Source organism: Moschus berezovskii, chromosome 16, assembly GCF_049115385.1.
Source record: "Moschus berezovskii isolate FMDL1 chromosome 16, NW_MosBer_1.0, whole genome shotgun sequence".
In the NCBI taxonomy this organism is placed as follows: Eukaryota; Metazoa; Chordata; class Mammalia; order Artiodactyla; family Moschidae; genus Moschus; species Moschus berezovskii.
In genome coordinates, this window is record NC_142475.1 from 83,164,353 (window position 1) to 83,183,742 (window position 19,390).

The following is a 19,390-nucleotide window of genomic DNA, read 5'->3' on the forward strand; positions in this document are numbered from 1 at the left end:
GAAGCTGAACTCAAGTTACCCAGCAAATTCCTGTATTGAGAGCCCAGCGCACACGTGCTGCCCACCCCCACCTGCCCTGCCCCGGAAGCAGCGCATCTTAAGTGAAGAGGCGGAGAGTGCCGTCAGCCCCGGAGGAGAAGACCCAAGGCTGGGTCGGGTGGAAGGCCACGTCCAGCACCCCCAGGTCTCTGGTCAGAGCGTGCCCCTTGAGCACCTTCACAGGCACCAACAGTGGGTTCTGCAGCAGGTCGCTGTGGGGGAGGGAGAGACTCAGGACGTGGGCGGAACCGTCCCCACGGGGCGCGGGCAGGCGGGGGCGTTGGCACTCACTTGTACACCATCCCGTGGCAGACGATGACGCTGCCGTCGTCGGAGCCAGACGCAAAGAGCGGGTACCGGGGGTGGAAGGCCACGGCCCGGAGGGCCTTCTTGTGATGCCTGGGGTGGGGGGAACCAGGCTTGGTGAGGCAGGGATCAGGGCAGGAAGTGACCAGTCACCCATCAGGATCTCACCTTAACACTCTGTACGGCTTGGTGGAGAGGTCCATATCAAACCACACGAGCTTGCTGTCATAGCTGCCGCAGATGACGTTGTCACCTGGGGGCAGATTCGGTGGTGGGGACTTGGTGGCCCTCCAAGTGCCACCCCCCAACAGGACACCCCCTTACCTGCCGGGTGCACCGCCAGGCTAGACACCCACTTGCAGTTGGGCATCAGCTTTTTGGTGAGCTCCTGGCGCAGCAGGTGGTAAAGGCGGATGCAGCGCTGGGAAGCCACCAGCAGGAAGGGCCGAGTGGGGTGGAAGGCTACACGTTGCACCTGGCCATGGCTGCGGTGGAAGGGGCTCTGGCTGCGGCGCCGGCTCAGCTGGTGGATCAGTACCTGTGTGTGCCCCAGAGTGGCCAGCACCACGGCCAGGTAGTCCCCACGCCCGTGCCAGGTCACCTGCGTTACTGGCTGCAGGGAGGTGAGGTGGGGTGAGATGCGGCCCTTCCCCGGGGCCCCGCCCACTATCCGCAGCCCTGCCCACCTTCCCGTGGTGGATGCGCAGTCGCAGGCCACCCTGGCGCTCCTCCTGGGAAGCTTCCAGCCAGTACGCAGGCTGTGAGGCGGGCTCCGGGGGTGGGGTGAAGGCGCTCAGCAGCTGGTCCGTGTTGCCCACCACTAGCCGGTCCCCCAGGGCGGGGTTCAGCAGCAGCACCGTGTCCTCCCTGCATTCAGAGCCAAATGTAGGTCCTCAGGCATGGGTCTGTTCCCCCTACCCTGACCCTGGGCACCCCAGGCCTCACGCACACTGCCACGGCCACCAGGCAGACGGTTGGGTGAGGGTTCCAGGCAACACTCTTCACCACACCGCCCACGGGCACGGTCCTCATGCAGCGGGCAGTGGCCACCTCCCAGAGTCGCACCGAGCCATCATCTGAACCTGGACATGCCAACAGCCCCTCAGTACCTGGCCCTCCAGGCCAGCCCCCCCCGCCCCGCCCCCCCGCGCGCCCACCTGATGCCAGCCACTGGCCATCTGGGGAGACGCTGAGGCAGCGGACAAAGTCGTTGTGGCCCCTGTAGACCTGCAAAGAAAGGGCAGGGCAGTAAAGGCTGGACACTTGGAGGCTCTTGCTCCCCACCACCTGCCCTGTCCGCTCACCAGGGCCTGGCACGTGGGGAACGGCTGCAGGTCCCGTGGCCGGGGCAGCTTGGGGATGAGGTCTTCAGGGTCCACCTTCACCTGAGAAGAGGATTCACGGTCAGCTGCACCCATCCCCACTCCCTGCCCCTGATCAGGTGCCCCCGCATACCCTCATCTTGCGCTGCCGTGGGCACAGGTAGAGGTCCAGGCAGCGCTCGAAGCGCTCCTGGATGAAGCGGCCGTAGGCAGGCACGGCCCGCAGGCTCGGGAACCGGCGCGGCAAGAAGCTGAGCTTCCTCTCGTCAGGCTCCTGCTGCTCCCAGGCCAGGCGCTGTGGAGGCGGGAGTGAGCCAGGAGCTGGGGCCAGGCCAGGGGCCAGCCCAGACCCCACTGTGCACCAGGCTCACCTCCTCCTCGCTGGGCAGGTACTCGGGAGGTGGGTTGTAGGACTCCGAGTGGCCGGGCAGGGCCAGCTTGGGAGCAGGCACGTGCATCTTATGGCGACCCAGCACCGCGTTGGGGTCCTCCTGGGCCCACAGGTCGTAGAAGCTGGGACTGTGGTCCCGAGGCCGACGAGGCTGGATCCAGCCCATCTTGATGGCATGCACCATGCGGGAGACCTGCAGAGACAGCGGGGTGAGGAGGGTGGGGCAGGGGCGGGGCAGACAGGCACGCCCCCAGGATGGCCCACACCCACCTTCTCCTTCTCCACCAGGGAAGGGATGAAGCTGCGCTTGTCTGCAGGCCGGTTGGTCACTGGGTGGATCATGAGGTCCCCAGTGAAGAAGTCCACAGCTGGCTGGGGGACGAGCAGAGGAGGGTGGGCCTGGGCCCTGCAGGTGCCCCCAACCCCAGGGCCAGCAGCTGCCGCCTACCTCGTAGGGATCGAAGCTCACGTCCCCGAACTGGCCCCTCTGCAGCCGCTGCACCAGGGCCAACTGCTCATCCGTCAGCTGCACACTGTGTCCAGTCATCCGGTCCCGTACAGTGCGCCTGGGGGGACCCAGTCAGAGCCCAGACCCTGGCCTGGCCCTGCCCCGCCCTGCCCACTGGCCCTGCCCCACCCTGCCCGCTGGCCCCGCCCCACGCCCACCCACCAGTAGTCAGGGTCGTCCATCTTGTCCAGAAACTGGTCCAGCTCGTCCTGGGTGCGCAGGGGCTTATAGATGCGCCGGCCGTCCAGGTCGTAGCCCACGTGGGGAAAGTCATCGTACCACTCCAAGGGCACATTGCCCACCGTGTTCCGGATGTCCTGGGGCAGGAGGCCTGCGAGTCAGCAGCAGATACCCACCATGCCCACCCCTCTCTCCAAGTCCCTCAGAAGACACAGGCCAGGAAGGGGAAAGACAGAGCAAAGGGGCTGGCCTCCAGGCTGCAGGAGTAGCACCCAGGCACCCTGACTTGAGCTTCTCCCTGGGGTGTGACGTGGCAGGGCGGCCAGCGCTATCCACACCCCCCCAGACCCTCAGAGGCGCCGGAGCTGTACCTTCACATTTTCCACTGAAGTGGTGCCAACCCAAGAGCCTCCCCCCTGGATTCCTTGGCCAGGGCTCTGGGCAGCCACAGGCAAGGGTGACCTCATCGCCCGTGGGCTCCCTCCCCTGGCGGGGGCCTTAGACAAAACTGGGTAGCCATGGGCAGGGATTCAGGGAAGACCCCACCAGCCCACTCCAAGAGGAGACAAGTCCGCTGCACTGAGCCCGGCACACTTTCAGGGGCTCCCCCAGCCTCCCAGCCCTGCCCCCACCCCACCCTCAGTGGGCAGAGCAGTCACATTCCTGGACACACATTCCTGGTCAAGGCCCCTGCCAGCCGCCACCCTCCCTCCACCCAGCGCGGAGACTGCTGCCCAGGCGGCCGCTTCCTGCAACAGTAGCCACAGGGGGAGGGGCCCAGATGAAACTGCACAGGAGGCAACCTGAGAACCCCGACAGGGACAGGACCCTCTGGGTGTGGCTCCTCTGCACCTGCCCAGCCCCCAGTCTGCTGACCTGAGTCCTCCCTGCTCGCCCTCCTCCAGATGTGCCCAGGTCCCTGCACTGCTGGGAATGCCCGTGCTCCTTCTGTGCTCCCCAAGTCCACAGAGCCATCCCTGGAAAGGACGGACGTGGGGGGCCCAGAGAAGACCCATGGGGCATTCAGCAGGGGAACAGGGTGCAGGTGGGGGGTTCTCCAGGCAGGAGTGCAGGCAGGAGCCAGACCTGGAGGGTGATGCCAGGAGGGGCAGGTGCAGGAAAGACAGGATATGCCATAAGGTGAGCCTCATGAAAACCTGAGGGGGCCGCTGAGGGGGCCGGGGTTGGACCCCAGCCCCTCAGAGCGCCTCCGTGCCCTCTTTTGGGCACAGAAGGCCCAAGCATACATGAGAGGGAGAGACAGACAGGGTGTGGCCAGGCGCTGGGGCCAGGGCATCTGGGTTAAGGCGGTCATGCCAAGTGAGAAGGCCGGGGTCAGGGGTCCTGCTTGACCCTCCTTCCCGCCCCCTGCTAACAGGGAGGAGGGGAGGCAGCAGCGCCCTGCACCCCCCGGAGGGGCGCCCAGTCTCCCCACCCCGCAAAGACAGCAGGATGCTCCAGGCCCCTTCACCACGGCGCGAGAAGGCAGAGGGACTGAGGGCCCCTGCTCCAAGCGGCCTCCAGGGGCTGGGAGGCGGGGAGGAGGGCGGGCCGGCGCGGGGGAGGGGCCGCCGCGGCTATAAAGGCTCGGCCCGCAGCCCCTCTTCAGCCCGGGACGCACACGTGCGCGCCGCACCGCAGCCGCCACCGCGGGAGCCCCGAGACCCGCGTGCCCCTGGCCCGGGCGGCAGTGGCAGCGGCAGCGGCATGTGCGGTGCGCGACGGAGCTGACGGCGGCCGCCGGCCCCATGTCCTTCGCAATGCTGCGTTCGGCGCCGCCCGGCCGCTACCTGTACCCTGAAGTGAGCCCGCTGTCGGAGGACGAGGACCGAGGCAGCGAGAGCTCGGGTTCTGACGAGAAACCCTGCCGTGTGCACGCGGCGCGCTGCGGCCTCCAGGGTGCCCGGAGACGGGCCGGGGGCCGGCGGGTGGGGGGCAGTGGCCTGGGGCCCGGAGGGCGGCCGGGCCGCGAGCCCCGGCAGCGGCACACGGCGAACGCGCGGGAGCGGGACCGCACCAACAGCGTGAACACGGCTTTCACCGCGCTACGCACGCTCATCCCCACCGAGCCCGCTGACCGCAAGCTCTCCAAGATCGAGACCCTGCGCCTGGCCTCCAGCTACATCTCGCACCTGGGCAACGTGCTGCTGGTGGGCGAGGCCTGCGGCGACGGGCAGCCCTGCCACTCAGGGCCCGCCTTCTTCCACGCATCGCGTGCCGGCAGCCCCCCGCCGCCGCCGCCGCCCCCACCCCCGGCCCGAGACGGCGAGAACGCCCAGCCCAAACAGATCTGCACCTTCTGCCTCAGCAACCAGAGAAAGTTGGTGAGTGTTGCCCGCGGGGTGTCCATGGAAAGGGTGACTAGGATGATGGGGCGTCCCCCACCTCCAACCACCCCTGCAGCCCACACCTGCTGGGCAGAGAGGGCGGGGCCAGAAGCAGGCAGAGCCCCCAGCAGCGCCTGTGACACCCGCAGCCCCAGGTCCAGGGAGAGAGAAGACGAGTAGGGCCCAGCCAGAGCCGGCGGGACCCCAGGACACAGGCTCCCATGGGGACAGAAAGGGAAGAGACCAAAGCAGGATCCACACCAATGGGGAAGAAGCTAGGGGACCAGACCAGGGTTGCTCAAGCAACTTTGGCCACCTACCCTGCCATCAGGGGAAGGGGACTTGGGGGCAGTGAGGCAATCCCGCTGAGGTCCACTTGCTCTACCAGTGGCCTAAGGCTTACCAGGCACCTGCCTGCCCTCCCTGGACCCGGCTGCCCACTCTGACACCAGTATGGCTGTGGGATCCACTGGCAGGAGACTTGGGGACTTGGGGAGAGGGCCCCAATGTGGGAGACTCTGGCCAGCTCTGATTTATGGCGCCTGCTGCGCGTGGTGGCACCGGAAGAGCAGGGTGAGCAGGGAGAAAATACAGCGCGGCTCTCCCCAATCCCCATTTCCTCTCCAGACAGCACGCGTGAGCTCCTGGGGCCTGAACATCTGGGAGATTTAATTTTACAATTTCGGCTGTGCAGCAGCGCACTCTCCTCCCCAAACTGCTCGGGGAAGCCGGGGTGAGCATGGAAGGGGGGGTGCTTTCAGTGCACCCCGTGTTGAAGTCTGGAGGTGCAGGCTGGCACTGGCCTCCGCTTGGGCCCTGACACTGCCCTCCCCTCCGCAGAGCAAGGACCGGGACAGAAAAACGGCGATCCGGAGTTAGAGGCGACGCCGGGCCATCCGTGGAGAGCCCCAGACCTGACTCAGGCACAGGCCTCGCTGAGGGCACCCCCAGGCCCGCCTGGCCCCAGCTGCAAGTGGGGCTGATGGACAGACAGGCGGTGGGACGCGCGGCCGCCCCAGCACTTGCCTGGCCCCACTGGAACTTTCCGTGCTGGCTTGCTACCTGGCTCTCCCTGGCCACTTTGTGCTAGCATTCTGTGTCTTTGATGTGATAATATAAAGTCTGGAAATTTTGTAAAATTAAAAACAAAATAGTATCTTCCAAATGCAGATGCACGCTGTCCTCTGGAGTGGCCCAGAACCCGCCCTGAGCAGAGCCTGAGCCCACACTCCCGCCCTCAGGGTCAGCCCCCACTGCCAGGGAACTGCGGCACAGGGTCTGAAGACCAGCAAGGGGAGAGGGCGAGGAAAGATGACAGCCCCCCGCACTTGGCCAGGGACAGAGTGGGACAGGCTGAAGCCAGGAGCACTCCCACCCCACCCCCACTCCAAGGGCCACCAGGGGTCCAGGTGCCCTGAAGGCGAGCGTACAGCGTGTAAAGTGCAACATGCTGGTCTCCTGGGCCTGGGCACCTCAGCCCCTGCCCGCAGAGCCCCAGGAAGTGGGGGCGGGGCACTGTCTGGCAGAAGGAGCTCCCAGTCTGCAGGCCTGAGGGTGTGAACCAGGCGGCAGGTGCCCACCCTGGGCCGCCTTGGCCCCAGAAGCCCTGCTCACAGTGGAGGACCCCAGCTGCCTGCCCCTGCACCCACCCAGCTAACCTGAAGGCCCCACCTGCCCATGAGGAGGGCAGTTCAGGCCTCTCGGAGCTGCGCACAGCTGGCTGACCATTAAAATCTTGCAGGTGACAATTATGGCTTCTTGGTGTGAGCTCACAGGCACAGCAGAGAAGCAAGCTGGGGGCAGCGCCGTGCGGCACCCCCCAGGTTGGCCAGCAGCCTGACTTCCGGCAGCCAGGCTGAGAGTGCCAGGGGCCGACCCGGGGCCCCAGGAGAAGCCAGATGCCGAGGCCCACGTGGGCACCCCAACAGGGCAGGCCCAGAGCTGCCCCCGCCTCTTAACAGATGGGCTCCAGGGAACCAAGAAGCAGGAAGCAGTGGTATAATTTTGGAGGAAATTCTCAAAGCCAGAGCCATTAGGGTTGGAGGGGGGGCTGTGTCCAATCTGATAGAAATATAACAGGATAAAAAGTCACAACGGCAGGTTCCACTCAGAGAGAAACCCAACCCCAAATTTCCTCTCCTTAATCCTGCAGGAGCCTACAGCTGGCCGGCAGGAGGGGGAGAGGGCACGCTCGGTCACTGCGGAAGCCCCCGCCCCCGCCCACCTAGAGAGCCAGGCCTCTCGGGCAGAACGTAGGGGTCCCGCTAAGGGCTGAGAAAGGTACCTCCTCTCCTGGGCACTTAAGACTGCCTGGAGAACCGACCTGGGAGGGCGCCCCCGAGGGCCCAGGCGCCGCCCCTGCTCCACTGGGCACCAGCAGTCCTGTGCGGACAGTCTGGGGCCTCCGGCGCTCAACCACCCACCTCGCCCATGCATACCTGGGCCAGGTGAGAGCCCAGACCCCCTCACAGATCCTTCCAGAGACGACAGACAGGTGCCCACCTCACAGCCAGACCAGATGGGGAAGGGGCGGGAAGCATGCCCCGCAGAAAGGCGGGGGTGGGCACGGGGGACTTCCTGTGGAGCCCAAGGACAGGGAGGGCTGAGGCTGGAGGGTGTCTCGGGGGCGCCAAGTCAGTAGGAGAGGACAGGCCGCTGGGATGGTCCCCAGGAGCAGTAGGTCCTGGCACAGGACGTGTGGCCAGGCCCTCAGCTGCCGGGCCTGGGACTCGACAGCGGCTGCAGCTTGGCCGGCCTCAGGCCTGGGCAGTGGGCCCGGTCGCTCCCTGAGCTGCACCGGTAGCAGCAGAGGCCGAGGGCCTGGCCCGACAGCCAGCGGGAGAGGGGGGCGGGGGTGGGGAGGAGCACGCCGTTACCCTCCGCCCGCTCCAGAAATTCAAACCAGACTGGGGGTGGTGGGCCGGCTGAGCCCCAGCGGGCGCGAGTCCACTCAGCCGTCCACGGCAGCAGCCGGGCCCCCCATCCGCCAGAGCCCCACTCCCTGCCCAGGACCCAGCACCCCATGCATGCCCCGTGCGGCAGCGCAAAAAGAGGGCACAGCCCACACCGTGGGCCACCAGCCGCTCCTGAGGCCAAGCAAGCCTGGAAATGCTCCGATGGCCGATGGCTGTCAGGGCCAGGCTGTCAGCTCCCTGTCCCCAGCCCGGGAACGAGCTGCTGGCAGCACCACGTGACCCATCACCAGGCCACCCGCCCCGGGCCGCCCGCCCCCACCCTGCACAGCACCTGCAGCTGCCAGGAAGCACACGTGACCCCACGGGGGCCGCGCCCGCCGACCCCTCCAGGGCCCAGACGCCCGGCCCGTGCTCTCCGGCGAGCGGGGAGGGGGGACATGGACGCGCATCCGTGCGCTGCCCCACCCCCGGCAGCTTCGGACACCCGCGGCCACCGCTGATGTGTCGGCTGGGATTTTTCCGCTCTCGAAGAGCCCCCTCCCCCTCCCCCTCCCCAAAGTGGCTGCAGCTGTCAGGACCGCAGATTGGAACTGCAGGTACGGCGCTGGCCCGCTGCCCGCCTCCCTCCCGTGTCTGTCTGAGGGAGAGGAAGCGGGCCCACCTCTGGAATCCTTCACTCTCTCCTCGTTCGCCTCTCCCACCTGTCCCCCGGGAGCGCGGGGTCAGCCGCCCTCACTCTGGCGCGCTCTTCCCCTTGCCCTGCTCCGATTACAATGCCGCAGTGTTCCCTCCACTCCCCCCTCTCCCAAGAAGCGCCCTTTGTGGGGGCGGGGGGTGGCCCGGCCGTGTGCCCCAGGCCACCTGCCACAGCTGGACCTCCACAAGGTGCCCACACGAGGAGCCCTGGGTGACAGCTCCGAGGCAGAAGGCCAGGTCCCTCTGGGCCTCCTCTGGCCCCAAAGGCCAAAGCCAGCAGAGGGGCCCCACAGGGCTCGGCTGAGTGGAGCCCACCCGCTGTACCATGGGGGTGGGGGTGCTGAGAACGTGAACTCAGAGCCCCCTCCCAAACCTCCCCTGTCAGACTGCCCCTGCTGTACATGATCCTCACAGAAGTGCTGCCAGCCAAGCCCACTGCTGAACCTCTGGACACGTGTGGGCCCGGGACCCTCTGACCCACTCCCTGGTCCCTATCAGTGCCTCAGGGCTGTTGAAGGGCAAAGAAGCAAGTCTGCCCCCACCAAGGGTCCCAGGGTTGGGGGGAGGATCCCTGCTCCCAGGTCCTCAGATACCCAAGACACTCCCACCCTCTCCATTGTCCAGGGAGCGTGAGTGTCCCTACATGGGGCAGAGGCTTCCAGAAACACCTCGGGTCTCTGGAAATGGGCATGGCCCCCGCAGAGTGCCAAATGCCCATTCTGAGCCCCATGATAACTGCGGCCACCTCCAAGATCCCACTACGGGGACTCGCCCAGAGCCTCCAGCACCAGCCCCGCCTGGGCCCCTTTCCGCAGCCAGGCTGTCCACCACCTTTCAGACAGGACTTGCCCCCCACACACCTGGCTGCCAACCCCCAACTCCTGGGGCCATGCCTCCAGCCCAAGGGCAACACCACACCCTTCTGTCCCCGAAGGGACCCCCAGCTTGCGCTCCTGCCACCCAGGAAACTGGCTCCCAGAGGGCACATGGCAGGCCGGGCCTCTATCGCCCGTGCACCCAGGCCAGAGAAGGGTGGGCTCTGAAGGCACCCCACCCTCACCTGCCCCACGCCCCCCGCCCCCCCAGGGGAGCCCTGTCTCCTGACCAGGACCATTGGACCCGGTGGCTGGTCCTGGAGGGAGGAAGGGTTCAGAGGTAGCTCTTGGCAGAGGGACCCGGGGCACCCCGAGGTCACAGCCACCACACCCACCTCGCAAGGCCACCTGCGAGGCCCCGGGCCCCAGGCCACTCTCAGGCGAGGCAGCGGGGAGACCGCAGGGGCAGCCGGAGCCCAGTCGCGGGGGTGGGGGCGGCCAGGGAGGCCGGCGGCCCACGAGGCCCAGCCGAGCCGAGAGGCACGCTCTGCACAACAGCTCGAAATCCGAGCCGCCGCCGTGCCGCCAGCAGCGAGCGCGCCGAGCGCCGCGCCGGGGCGGGCCCAGCGAGGCTGCTGCCGCTCGGTAGCGGGAGGCCGTCAGCGGCGCCTGCGGGAGAGCGGAGGGGGCCGCCCGCCGCCCGCGCTCTCGGCCCGCTGCCGGCCCGGCCTCAGTTTCTCCGGCTTCTCCCAAGCTGGAGCCGGGACCGCCTGCGAGGGCCCCCGCCCCCACTCCCCGCGGCCGGATGAGATCACGTCTGTGGGGGAGGGGCGCAGGCAGGTGGGGGAGGGGCTCCCCCACTTGCGGCCGCAGGGACCCCCGCCAGGCTGGCGGCTAGGCCAGCCCCGCTGGCCAGGCGCTGCCCAGGGTGAGAACCAGGAGGATGGCACCGTCGAGGTCGAGCTAGGACACAGGACGCGCGTGTCCCACCAAGAAGGGGAACCCTCACTCACTGGCCAGTGCCCAGGGCAGGGGACCCCAAAGCTGGGCCCAGCAGAGGCCAGCAGTCAAAGCACCTAGAAGCCCCCGGGTCCCCCAGCCCAGACCTTAAGTTCAGACAAGGCCCGGGGAAGCGGAGGCCGGGCACTGCCACCCCTCAGGTCCTCCCCCAGGAACACACCTTGTCTGGACGCCCCCGCCCAGTACTGGAGGCCGGCCAAGGCCGGAGTCGGGTCCTGGCATCACAGACCACCTCCAAAGCTGCTGCGGAGAAGGGGTTGCCTGACACCCCACGACCGATGTTCTGGGGCTGTGGGCCCTCACAGGTGCCAACCAGAGCTCGGGGTGGGGGTCCCTGCACCCATCCTGTGCTCTCGCAACCCCAGCCTCCCAAGCCTCTTCCTGAAGCCCACCCTGCAGAGATGCCGTGACGGGGTGGGGGGCACTTCTCAAGAAGGAGAACCTCAGCCAGGCCGGCCTGGCCCTGAGAGCCGAGCCCTGCCGCCCCCTGGGCTGCGGCCGGCTGCACTGGCAGAAGCCGGCTCCTGCTGTCACTCAGGCCCACATATGGGATAGTCATCGCTGGAGGAAGCGGCCCCCCCAGCCCCTGCGGCGGCTCCAGAACGGGGCAGGCCAGGAGGAGCACCTCCCTGCGGGCGGGCCGAAGCCCCTCCCCCGGCCTCTGCACTCCATTTACAATCATCATCGATTTCTCAAAATACCGAATATAAAAAAGTAGCCGACAGGATGTGGCTGCCGACAGCCAGAGCCCCTGGGAGGGGGAGACAGGCCGGGAGCCGTGCTGCATGGCCCCCCTTCACTGAGTGCGCCCGCTGCTCCGGCCAGGAAACCAATTTATTTTGTTTTGTCTCTGTTCTCTGAACGCACAGAGACGGATCGGGCGGGCGGCCAAGGCTCCTGCAGCCGCTGCCAAAAGAGCGAAGGACGGGGGTAGAAGCCGCGCAGGGGAGGGGCGTGTGTCCCCCGGCCGGGGACAGCCCCTGACAGGCAGCAGGAAGGGCTGCTCAGGGTGGGGCTGCGGTCTCTGCAGGCCCCCAGCCCAAGGAGGCTCACATCCGGGGCGCTGACGCCAGGGCAGTGGGCAGAGGAGCCTCAGGCCCCGCCCCCCAGGGGGCAGGGACACACCAGTGAGGGGGTGAGCAGGGGAGCCCCTGAGCCTCAGAACCCCCAAGAGCCCATGGGCAGCCCCGGGCAGCCCAGTCGCAGCCACCTCTGGCCAGATGGGGCACCCCAGCCTGTCAGCAGGCTTTCCCCGTGAGATGTAAACCGGGAGGATCAGTCACCCAGGGCCACAGCAGCCGGGCCTCTGGGACACCGGGGAGGAGGGGGCAGAGCATGGGGCACCGGCCTCCTATCCCTGGGGTCCAGTGTGGACATTGGCTGGGCCTGCCCCCAACCCCCACCCCCACCCGGGGGACAGCACAGGCTGGCTGCTGGGGGAGGCCTGTCCACGCCCACCTGGAGCGGGAACACAGCCCCCACAGAAGATGCGGTGCCCCCTGCCTGCCAGCGGTGCCCCCACAGCCCAGAACCAGGACATGGGCATGGGGTGGCTGTACCACGCCCAGCTGCCCTGCCCACGATGACACACACACTCCTGCAGTCATGTGTCCCCGACCCTGAAACTGCTCTTCCAGACAGGCCTGGGGCCACGCCAGGACGCCCACTCAGGCCTCACGGTAGCCACACAGCCCACCCTGCAAGGGGGCAGCTGTGGCCCAGCCTACCTCCTCATCGGAGCTGTCCTCCGCATACTCGTCTTTGCCTGGCACGCTTGCCACCTCCATCCGTGGGCAGGGGGTCCTGGCCTGGGAAGGGAAGAGAGGGAGGGAGGTTACTTCAGGACCCGGGGCAGGCTGTGGGCCAGGGCACCCTGCCCCTCCTGCCCACACTGGGGCCGAGGTCCCGCACCGCAATCTCTAAGCAGCTCTGACCTGGTCCCACTGCCAGGAAAAGAGTGTGATCACCCCCGATCTAAGTGGGTCTCTTTGGGACGGGGGTTCCACCCAGGGTGAGCCTCTGTCAAGGGCCATCATGATATCCAAGCTCAGGGGGAAGACCCCAGGGAGGGGCTAACACCAGGTGAGCCACCCCCGCACATCTTAAGGAACAAAACAGCTGCAGGGCTCCTGGCTCAAAGGCCCTGCTAAGCCCAGAGCCAGCCCGGGGTCAGAGGACAAAGCAGGGGTGACCTCTTGGCAGCAACAGATAAAAGCCGGGGTCACCCCCAACTGGACCAGTCCATCCAGGGGAGGCCAGGCTCTTGATGTTAGCCACCAGCACAGGGGCCACCCCGGCCCATCCTAGGGCCAGACCCTCAGCCCGAGGAGGGCACATTCAGCCCAGCTGGCCAAGGGTCTGGAGAAGCACCCACACCCTTGGAGCGCTGGGAGGACTGGCCCCGGGCTGACCCCACCCACCAGGCCAGTGAGTGGGTGCCACTGGGCATTGACACCCCAACCTGGAAAACAGATCCTCCCCTTGCAGGGTGGGAGTCGGGTGTACCGGAACTGGGACTGATGGGGAAAACAGCCCGTTATCTCCCCGCACCGGGGGCAGTAAAGCGTCGGGAGCAGGAGCCCCACTCCCTTACCCGGGCAGGAGCCAGAAGCCAGAAGCAGCTCTTCCTCCCCCCCGCCAGCTTCTCCCTCCGTGTGAGGAGGCTGGGACAGTAAGTTTTTTTCCAGGCCAGGAAAAGGCGAGATTCGGTTTCCATGTCTCTCCCACCCTTGCTCCCCAGGCTGTGCGCTGTGGGAGCCCTGCCCACTGAAAGTGGGTCAGCTTTGCCGGGAGGGCGGCCCACGGGGATGGGGCACAGAGGCCAGCCAGCCCCAGCTCTCTGCCCACCCTGCCCAGACCATCCAGCAGACACACCTGCCCAGGGCCCGGGCGGGAGGACCCTGCGGGGAGTCGCTGTGAGTCTCCTTGAGACCCTGAGGCCAGCCCACGGCCGCCAGGACCCACGTGGGCCACCCTGCTTAGCCGCCAGCCGCTCAGGCCCCAGGGGCCCCACGCCACCTGCACCACAGGCCGCGGCCCCGGGCCCTGGCAGCAACCACAGGCGTGGCAGCCCCAGTGCCACCCGGAGCCAGACGCGGGCGGGGGCTCAGCCGGGAGGACACCCAGCAGTGGGGCTCTGCACTCCTGCCAGAGCCGCCAGCAAGGGCCCTGCTCAGGGCGCGGGACAGCTTCCATCCAGAGGCGCAGCCAGGGCCGCCAGCCGCCGCCAGGGGGCAGCCGCGACACGGGGCCGGGCGGCGCAGGGACCAGGCCAACCAGCACCCACAGCCCTCCAAAGCCTGGAGGAGAGGGGGTAGCAGCATCCTCTTCCTCCTATGGTGCAGCCCTGGCCCCCATATCCTCAGACGCAGGCACCAGATGGTGGGGTCTGCCCAGAGCCACACGGCACACGAGCCACCCACACCCACACCCAGACGGGCTCAAGGCCACATGGTGTAGGCGCCCTGATGAGCCCATGTGGATGCCTGGGGGCCCGCGGGTGAGACCAGAGGGAAGTGAGGTTCTGAAGGCAAGTGCCTGAGCCAAGGGGGCCAGGCAACCACGACAGGCCTCTCCCGGGAGGAGCTGCAGCTTCGCATGGCTGAGGCAGTTTTTAACTTCAGCTACAAAGGTTATTTGCGCGTGTCTTGCTTCTTTCACGGAGAAGGCAATGCAAGCCACTCCAGTACTCTTGCCTAGAAAATCCCATGGATGGAGGAGCCTGGTTGGCTGTAGTCTGTGGGGTCGCTAAGGGTCGGACACGACTGAGCGACTTCACTTTCACTTTTCACTTTCACACATTGGAGAAGGAAATGGCAACCCACTCCAGTGTTCTTGCCTGGAGAATCCCAGGGACGGGGGAGCCTGGTGGGCTTCCGTCTATGGGGTCACACAGAGTCGGACACGACTGAAGTGACTTAGCAGCAGCAGCAGCACAAAGGTTTGAGTCTCTTCCTCAGAAAAGGCAGCGTCTGTGTGCTCCCACCCTGATCTGGGGGGCCAGCCCCGGGGGAGCAGCCCACAGCGGGGTTTTTAGGCGGCTGCTCTGCCCACCCCCTTGCTGCCCCCTGCACCAGGTTCTCACCAGGACTGCTGTGAAGAGTTGCCCTGCTGCACATGAGAGCCCCACGCGGGTCACCCCACCTGGACCCCTAAATGGGGCGTTAAGCCTCTGAGGGCAGAGCTACCAGAGCTCTGGGGGGCAGAGGAGAAGTTGACATGCTTCTGAGCAACTGAGGGTGTCATGGGACCCCCTCAAACCCACTCATGTCACCCCAGACCGACACCACCACTTTCCGCCTGAACTCGCATCACCAGAAACAACAGAGTCCGATGCTGGGCCAGGCAGGGCACAGTTCCCCGACGCGGGCCCCCGCTCCAGCCTCTGGGTCGCACCAGGGTTCTCTGGGACAGGCCCAGAGTGCCCTGCCTCAGGTGGCCTCACTAAGCAACCTGTAAGACACAGCCTGCTCCCTCCCCAGGCACCAGACCTTCTAGCACCCTGCCCACTGCTCCCAGAAGAGCGCCTCCTGCCCAAGGGGTTGCAGTAAGCTCCTAAGCTCCAGGCACAGACAGTTTGGGCAGAACTCATTGTTAAGTTACCTGCTGCTACTCTAAGTCACTTCAGTCGTGTCCGACTCTGTGCGACCCCATAGACGGCAGCCCACCAGGCTCCCCTGTCCCTGGGATTCTCCAGGAAAGAACACTGGAGTGGGTTGCCATTTCCTTCTCCAATGCATGAAACTGAAAAGTGAAAGTGAAGTTGCTCAGTCGTGTCCAACTCTTCGTGACCCCATGGACTGCAACACACCAGGCCCCTGCATCCATGGGAGTTTCCAGGCAAGAGTACTGGAGTGGGGTGCCATTGCCTTCTCCGGTAAGTTACTTGCTGCTGCTAAGTCGCTTCAGTTGTGTCCGACTCTGTGCGACCCCATAGACGGCAGCCCACCAGGCTCCCCCATCCCTGGGATTCTCCAGGCAAGAGTACTGGAGTGGGGTGCCATTGCCTTCTGTAAGTTACCTCCGTTCCGTTCCGTCGCTCAGTCGTGTCCGACTCTTTGCGACCCCATGGACTGTAGCCTACCAGGCTTCTCCGTCCATGTGATTCTCCAGGCAAGAATACTGGAGTGGGTTACCGTTTCCTTCTCCAGGGGATCTTCCCGACCCAGGGATTGAACCCAGGTCTCCCGCTTTGGAGGCAGACGCTTTAACCTCTGAGCCACCAGGTAAGTTACCTAGGAAATAGTAATTCCACGTTGCGCATCCTTAATGAGTCTTTTGTCACATTCTTGAATGTGGCAAGCAAACTGAACTATTAGAAATGGGAAGTTTTGTATGAAAAACCATGAAAACAAAATAGAAGAAAACCCAGACAAGTGTTATAGAAAGGACCAGACCAAACACAAGAAGTAGGAAAAAACATACCTAAACAAGCATGACCGGGAAAGAACAGCAAAAAGCAGCTGATATGCTCCATGACAAGAGCCAGACGTCGCTCCTGACAGAGAAGCTGCCCAAAGTGCCACCGAGCGCTGCTGGGGCTGCCGGGTGAGGCCAGGGGTGCAGGAGGGGCCAGGCCCAAGGTAGAGATGGGAGGGTGGGGCCAGGAGGGGAGCGGGGGCCAGCGGAGGTGAGGTGTGGGTGGGGCAGGCCGGCGGAGGACGCGCCAAAGGTGAGGGTGAGGCTGGGGAAGCTTCCTGCTTCACACGGCCCGTGGCCCGCACCCCTGGAACCCACAGAATCAAGGGGCAGGGCTCCCCGAAAGAGTGACCCTTCCACCATGGAACTCTTAGCAGAAGAGAGAGAACAGGCTCCCTCCTGTGTCAGCCACTAGCCACCTCTGTCCCCAGGTAAGCGTCTGGACCAGGCACTTCCTGCTCCAGGCAGAGGCCTGAAGAAGCACACCCCCAGCTGGGGCCCCTCGCCGGCCTGCACCCAGGTCTTTGACATCTCCCCAGCACGCCCCTGAACACCACAGGGGCTTCCCTCCATCCTTAGCAGGAGACGGCAGAAGCCTCGAGACAAGCTGCAGGCAACACGTCCTGCTAAGGGTTGCAGAGGGTGCGGTGAGCAGAGCTGGTCAAATGCCAGCCAGGAGCCCCGTTCAGGCAGCCCTGCTAAGAACCGGCAGAGAGGGCGGGGGTGGGGGTGGGTGGCAAGTCAAGGTCCACACGTCGTTTGAACCACACCAGGGTCATGGCTGTGGCCAGCACCACAGCAGCTCGAGGCTGCCATTCCAGAGCTCGGCCACTCAGCGGAGGGGCTGGCGGCTGCCCGAGCGTCACCGCCACGTGAATCCTGAGGCTGCGGGGTGGGGACGCTCCCTGCTGAGGCTGCGCGAGGACCCACAGCCGGGACTCGTGACACAGGGCGGCCACGGGCTATGACAGGGGAAGGTGGTCAGCAGAGCCTTGAGAGGGCCCTGAGCCAGTGAACAGCCCTTGGGGTGGGAGTTTCATAGGCGAGCAGCCCTGCATTGGCTTCAGGACGCGAGGAGCAGGCTAACGCGGAGCACGACAGGGCTGTCACAGAGGCAAGACTGTCCAGCCATGAGCTGCGGTCACCAGGAGAGTGAAGGGAGCGGACGGGAACACCTCTCCCAGACAGTGACACCTGAAGATGTCACTGTTTGTCAAGGAGGCGGAGGAGGGGCCCACCTTAGGTCACTGCACAGAAATCCCACCTCAGGCTTCGCCCCAAGGAAGCCAGCTGACAGCTAAGTCCGGCAGGCAGCCTGAGACCCAGGAGAAGTAATGTCAGGGTTCCTGGGTTACCGTGAACAGCGCACAGGACTGTGCTCTAGCGCTCAGGGCTCCTCAGCTCCAAGCGGCGTTCTGCCCTGCCCTCGCTGTGCCCAAGGGAGGAGGGAGGAAGCCCTGGGATCCACAGAGCGGGAGAGATCAGTGCCGGGGGCGCTCAGAGAGCCCGATGTCCGGCAGGCGCTATCTTGGCCGTGGCCATCTGGGGTGCAGGGAGCCCTCGGGAGACTCCTGGCTCACCTACCTGCTGCCCAGGGCTCCTATCCATCCTGCCACGCTGCCCGCTGGTCCCTGTACCCTCCTCCTCCGAGGCAGCGCCATCCTCAGTGCTGTCACTGCCGGAATCTTCTAGGCCTGAGAACACACTCTCCTCACTGTCGCTGTCACTGTTGCTGAGGCCAGGATCACTGCCAAGTCTGCCGCTGGGAGCCGGAGCGCCGAGGAGAGAGGGCTGCAAGAAGCATGGCACTGATGACCCCAAGCCCACCCACCGGGCACCAAGCGCTGACCCACAGCCTGTGTGGCCAGCTTCCACAGCCACGGCCTCAGGCCACAAGCCTCCAGCTCCACCAAAACCATCCACCCAAGCCAGGCCTCCCTCATCACCCACCTCCACCAGCAGCAGGCCTTCTGCCCTTGGAGGAGATATTCAGTTAGAGTCTCACAAGAGAAGGACTTTCCAAGGAGCTCAATTCCCATCACATCACCTGCACCAGCCCTCCAGCCCTCCACCCTCCATGCCCGAAAGTCACACCCTGTAGCTCTGGCATTCACATCTCCAGAGCTACCAGGGCACCAGGGTGGGGTCTGGAACAGGCAGAGGACCACAACCTGAGGTGCTTTTCCTGCCAGAAGGGGACTCCATCCAATCAGATTGGGACTGACAGTTTACCAGTAAGTTGTAAAAACTGGTTGAAGAGACATAAGAATGATGCAAACTTTACTTAAAAGCAAGTGTTCTGGTTCACCACCCCATGGGACAGGACCAGAGCTTCCTCTGAGCAGAGGTCGGCTGACCAGACAGACACCACCCAATCCCTAAGTTCACAAGACCCATGCACTTAGAGAGGGGAAACAAGAACTTACAGACTTTCAGCAAGCAGTTATTCGAATGGAGAACCCTAGGTTTCTGCTTTTTCAGTTCAGTTCAGTTGCTCAGTCGTGTCCGACTCTTTGCGACCCCATGAATCAGTTCTGCTTTTTAATAGCTACTAATTCTCTCAGCTAACAGGAAAGCCTGCACTCACCAATTATTTGGCAGCACTCAACTGAACTTCCACAGAAATAACTCTGATACACAGTATCTTCAATGCTTAGTAAGCTACACAATTACAACAGCAAATAAAAATGGCACAAATGGCTTGTGCACAAACACAAATGGCTGCTGCGGGTACAGAGCTGAGTGGTGGAAGCAGGCGAGCCTGTGCCCAGAATGCCTGCTGGCAGGAGAGCAGGACTGGTCAGAGCGAAGGGGCTGCCTGACGACCCAGCAACGTGGAATGCTCCCTTAGGGAGGCGCGGCTGGACAAGCTTTGGAGGGCTGATGACACCCCAAACCCAGCTGGGGTTCCGCTGCATAGCAGGAATGGCTTTGAGTGCAGTTATAAAAGGATTCGGCCAATACAGCAGGCACTGCCTTCCTACTCTTGTGTCCTTTTACAACGTACCCTACTCAAACCTCTTTAACGCAGGAACCACAATTCGAAGGGATAGGGAGGCCACGCGCACGATGCCAGCCCCTCTTGCTAGTTCGCTCCGGCCCACATTTCTCCAACCATACTAGGGGAGACCCCTGCTCAGGACGCCCCCACGAGGCCACCGCCAGCAGAGAGCTGGCAACCCGCCTCCTCGCACTCCTGGGCCCTGCTCCCCGGCTCTGGCCGCCCCGGAGCCGCCATGTGCGGCCCAGCCGCGCCACCCCATCCCGCTCGAGCAGCCCGCGGTCACCTCCTCCTGGTCCTGCTCCGGCTCCGGCGGCCGCTTCCCGGGCCGCGCCACTGTCGCCGCCGCCACCGCGCGCCCCGCGCCCCGCGCGCCAGCCATGCTCCCAGACTGCCCGAACCCGCGCCGCCACTTCCGGCAGTTCACAGACCTCGTGGGCCGGGGGGCGGGG

At 65.2% G+C, this 19,390-nt stretch overlaps 2 protein-coding genes across 4 annotated transcripts; one reads left to right on the forward strand and one right to left on the reverse strand.

Moving 5' to 3' along the window:
• Nucleotides 1-15: 15 nt before the first annotated feature.
• Nucleotides 16-19,384, reverse strand: BOP1 (BOP1 ribosomal biogenesis factor). Of its 2 annotated transcripts, none has more exons than XM_088844525.1 (16): nucleotides 19,225-19,384; nucleotides 17,522-17,728; nucleotides 12,247-12,327; nucleotides 2,729-2,883; nucleotides 2,507-2,624; nucleotides 2,329-2,430; nucleotides 2,039-2,251; nucleotides 1,801-1,962; nucleotides 1,650-1,730; nucleotides 1,503-1,572; nucleotides 1,295-1,427; nucleotides 1,032-1,212; nucleotides 670-883; nucleotides 514-598; nucleotides 331-438; nucleotides 16-251 (listed from the first exon to the last, which is right to left on the reverse strand). In XM_088844525.1, exons 1-16 carry the CDS (start codon nucleotides 19,318-19,320, stop codon nucleotides 98-100), a joined length of 2,160 nt encoding a protein of 719 aa, XP_088700651.1. In that variant the 5' UTR covers nucleotides 19,321-19,384; the 3' UTR covers nucleotides 16-97. The 2 variants fall into 2 exon arrangements, with proteins under 2 accessions (XP_088700651.1, XP_055288179.2); XM_055432204.2 differs by having other exon boundaries at nucleotides 670-958.
• On the forward strand, nucleotides 4,371-6,179 carry SCX (scleraxis bHLH transcription factor). 2 transcript variants are annotated; one of them, XR_008686713.1, is made up of 3 exons: nucleotides 4,371-5,070; nucleotides 5,701-5,806; nucleotides 5,914-6,179. XR_008686713.1 is itself a non-coding variant. In XM_055432332.2 (2 exons), the coding sequence occupies exons 1-2, from the start codon at nucleotides 4,495-4,497 to the stop codon at nucleotides 5,950-5,952; spliced, it is 615 nt and encodes a 204-aa protein (XP_055288307.1). In that variant the 5' UTR covers nucleotides 4,403-4,494; the 3' UTR covers nucleotides 5,953-6,179. The 2 variants fall into 2 exon arrangements, 1 of the variants encoding a protein (XP_055288307.1); XM_055432332.2 differs by lacking the exon at nucleotides 5,701-5,806 and having other exon boundaries at nucleotides 4,403-5,070.
• Nucleotides 19,385-19,390: the final 6 nt, after the last annotated feature.

What these genes read in the sequence shown, in the direction of transcription:
- SCX (XM_055432332.2), top strand. Translation starts at nt 4,495, where the DNA reads ATGTCCTTCGCAATGCTGCGTTCGGCGCCGCCCGGCCGCTACCTGTAC. An exon ending in TCAGCAACCAGAGAAAGTTG is followed by an intron (nt 5,071 to 5,913) that starts GTGAGTGTTGCC and finishes TCCCCTCCGCAG; the next exon opens with AGCAAGGACCGGGACAGAAA.
- BOP1 (XM_055432204.2), bottom strand. Translation starts at nt 19,320, where the DNA reads ATGGCTGGCGCGCGGGGCGCGGGGCGCGCGGTGGCGGCGGCGACAGTG. An exon ending in CGGAGCAGGACCAGGAGGAG is followed by an intron (nt 17,729 to 19,224) that starts GTGACCGCGGGC and finishes TGCTTCTTGCAG; the next exon opens with CCCTCTCTCCTCGGCGCTCC. An exon ending in ATAGGAGCCCTGGGCAGCAG is followed by an intron (nt 12,328 to 17,521) that starts GTAGGTGAGCCA and finishes TTCCCTTCCCAG; the next exon opens with GCCAGGACCCCCTGCCCACG.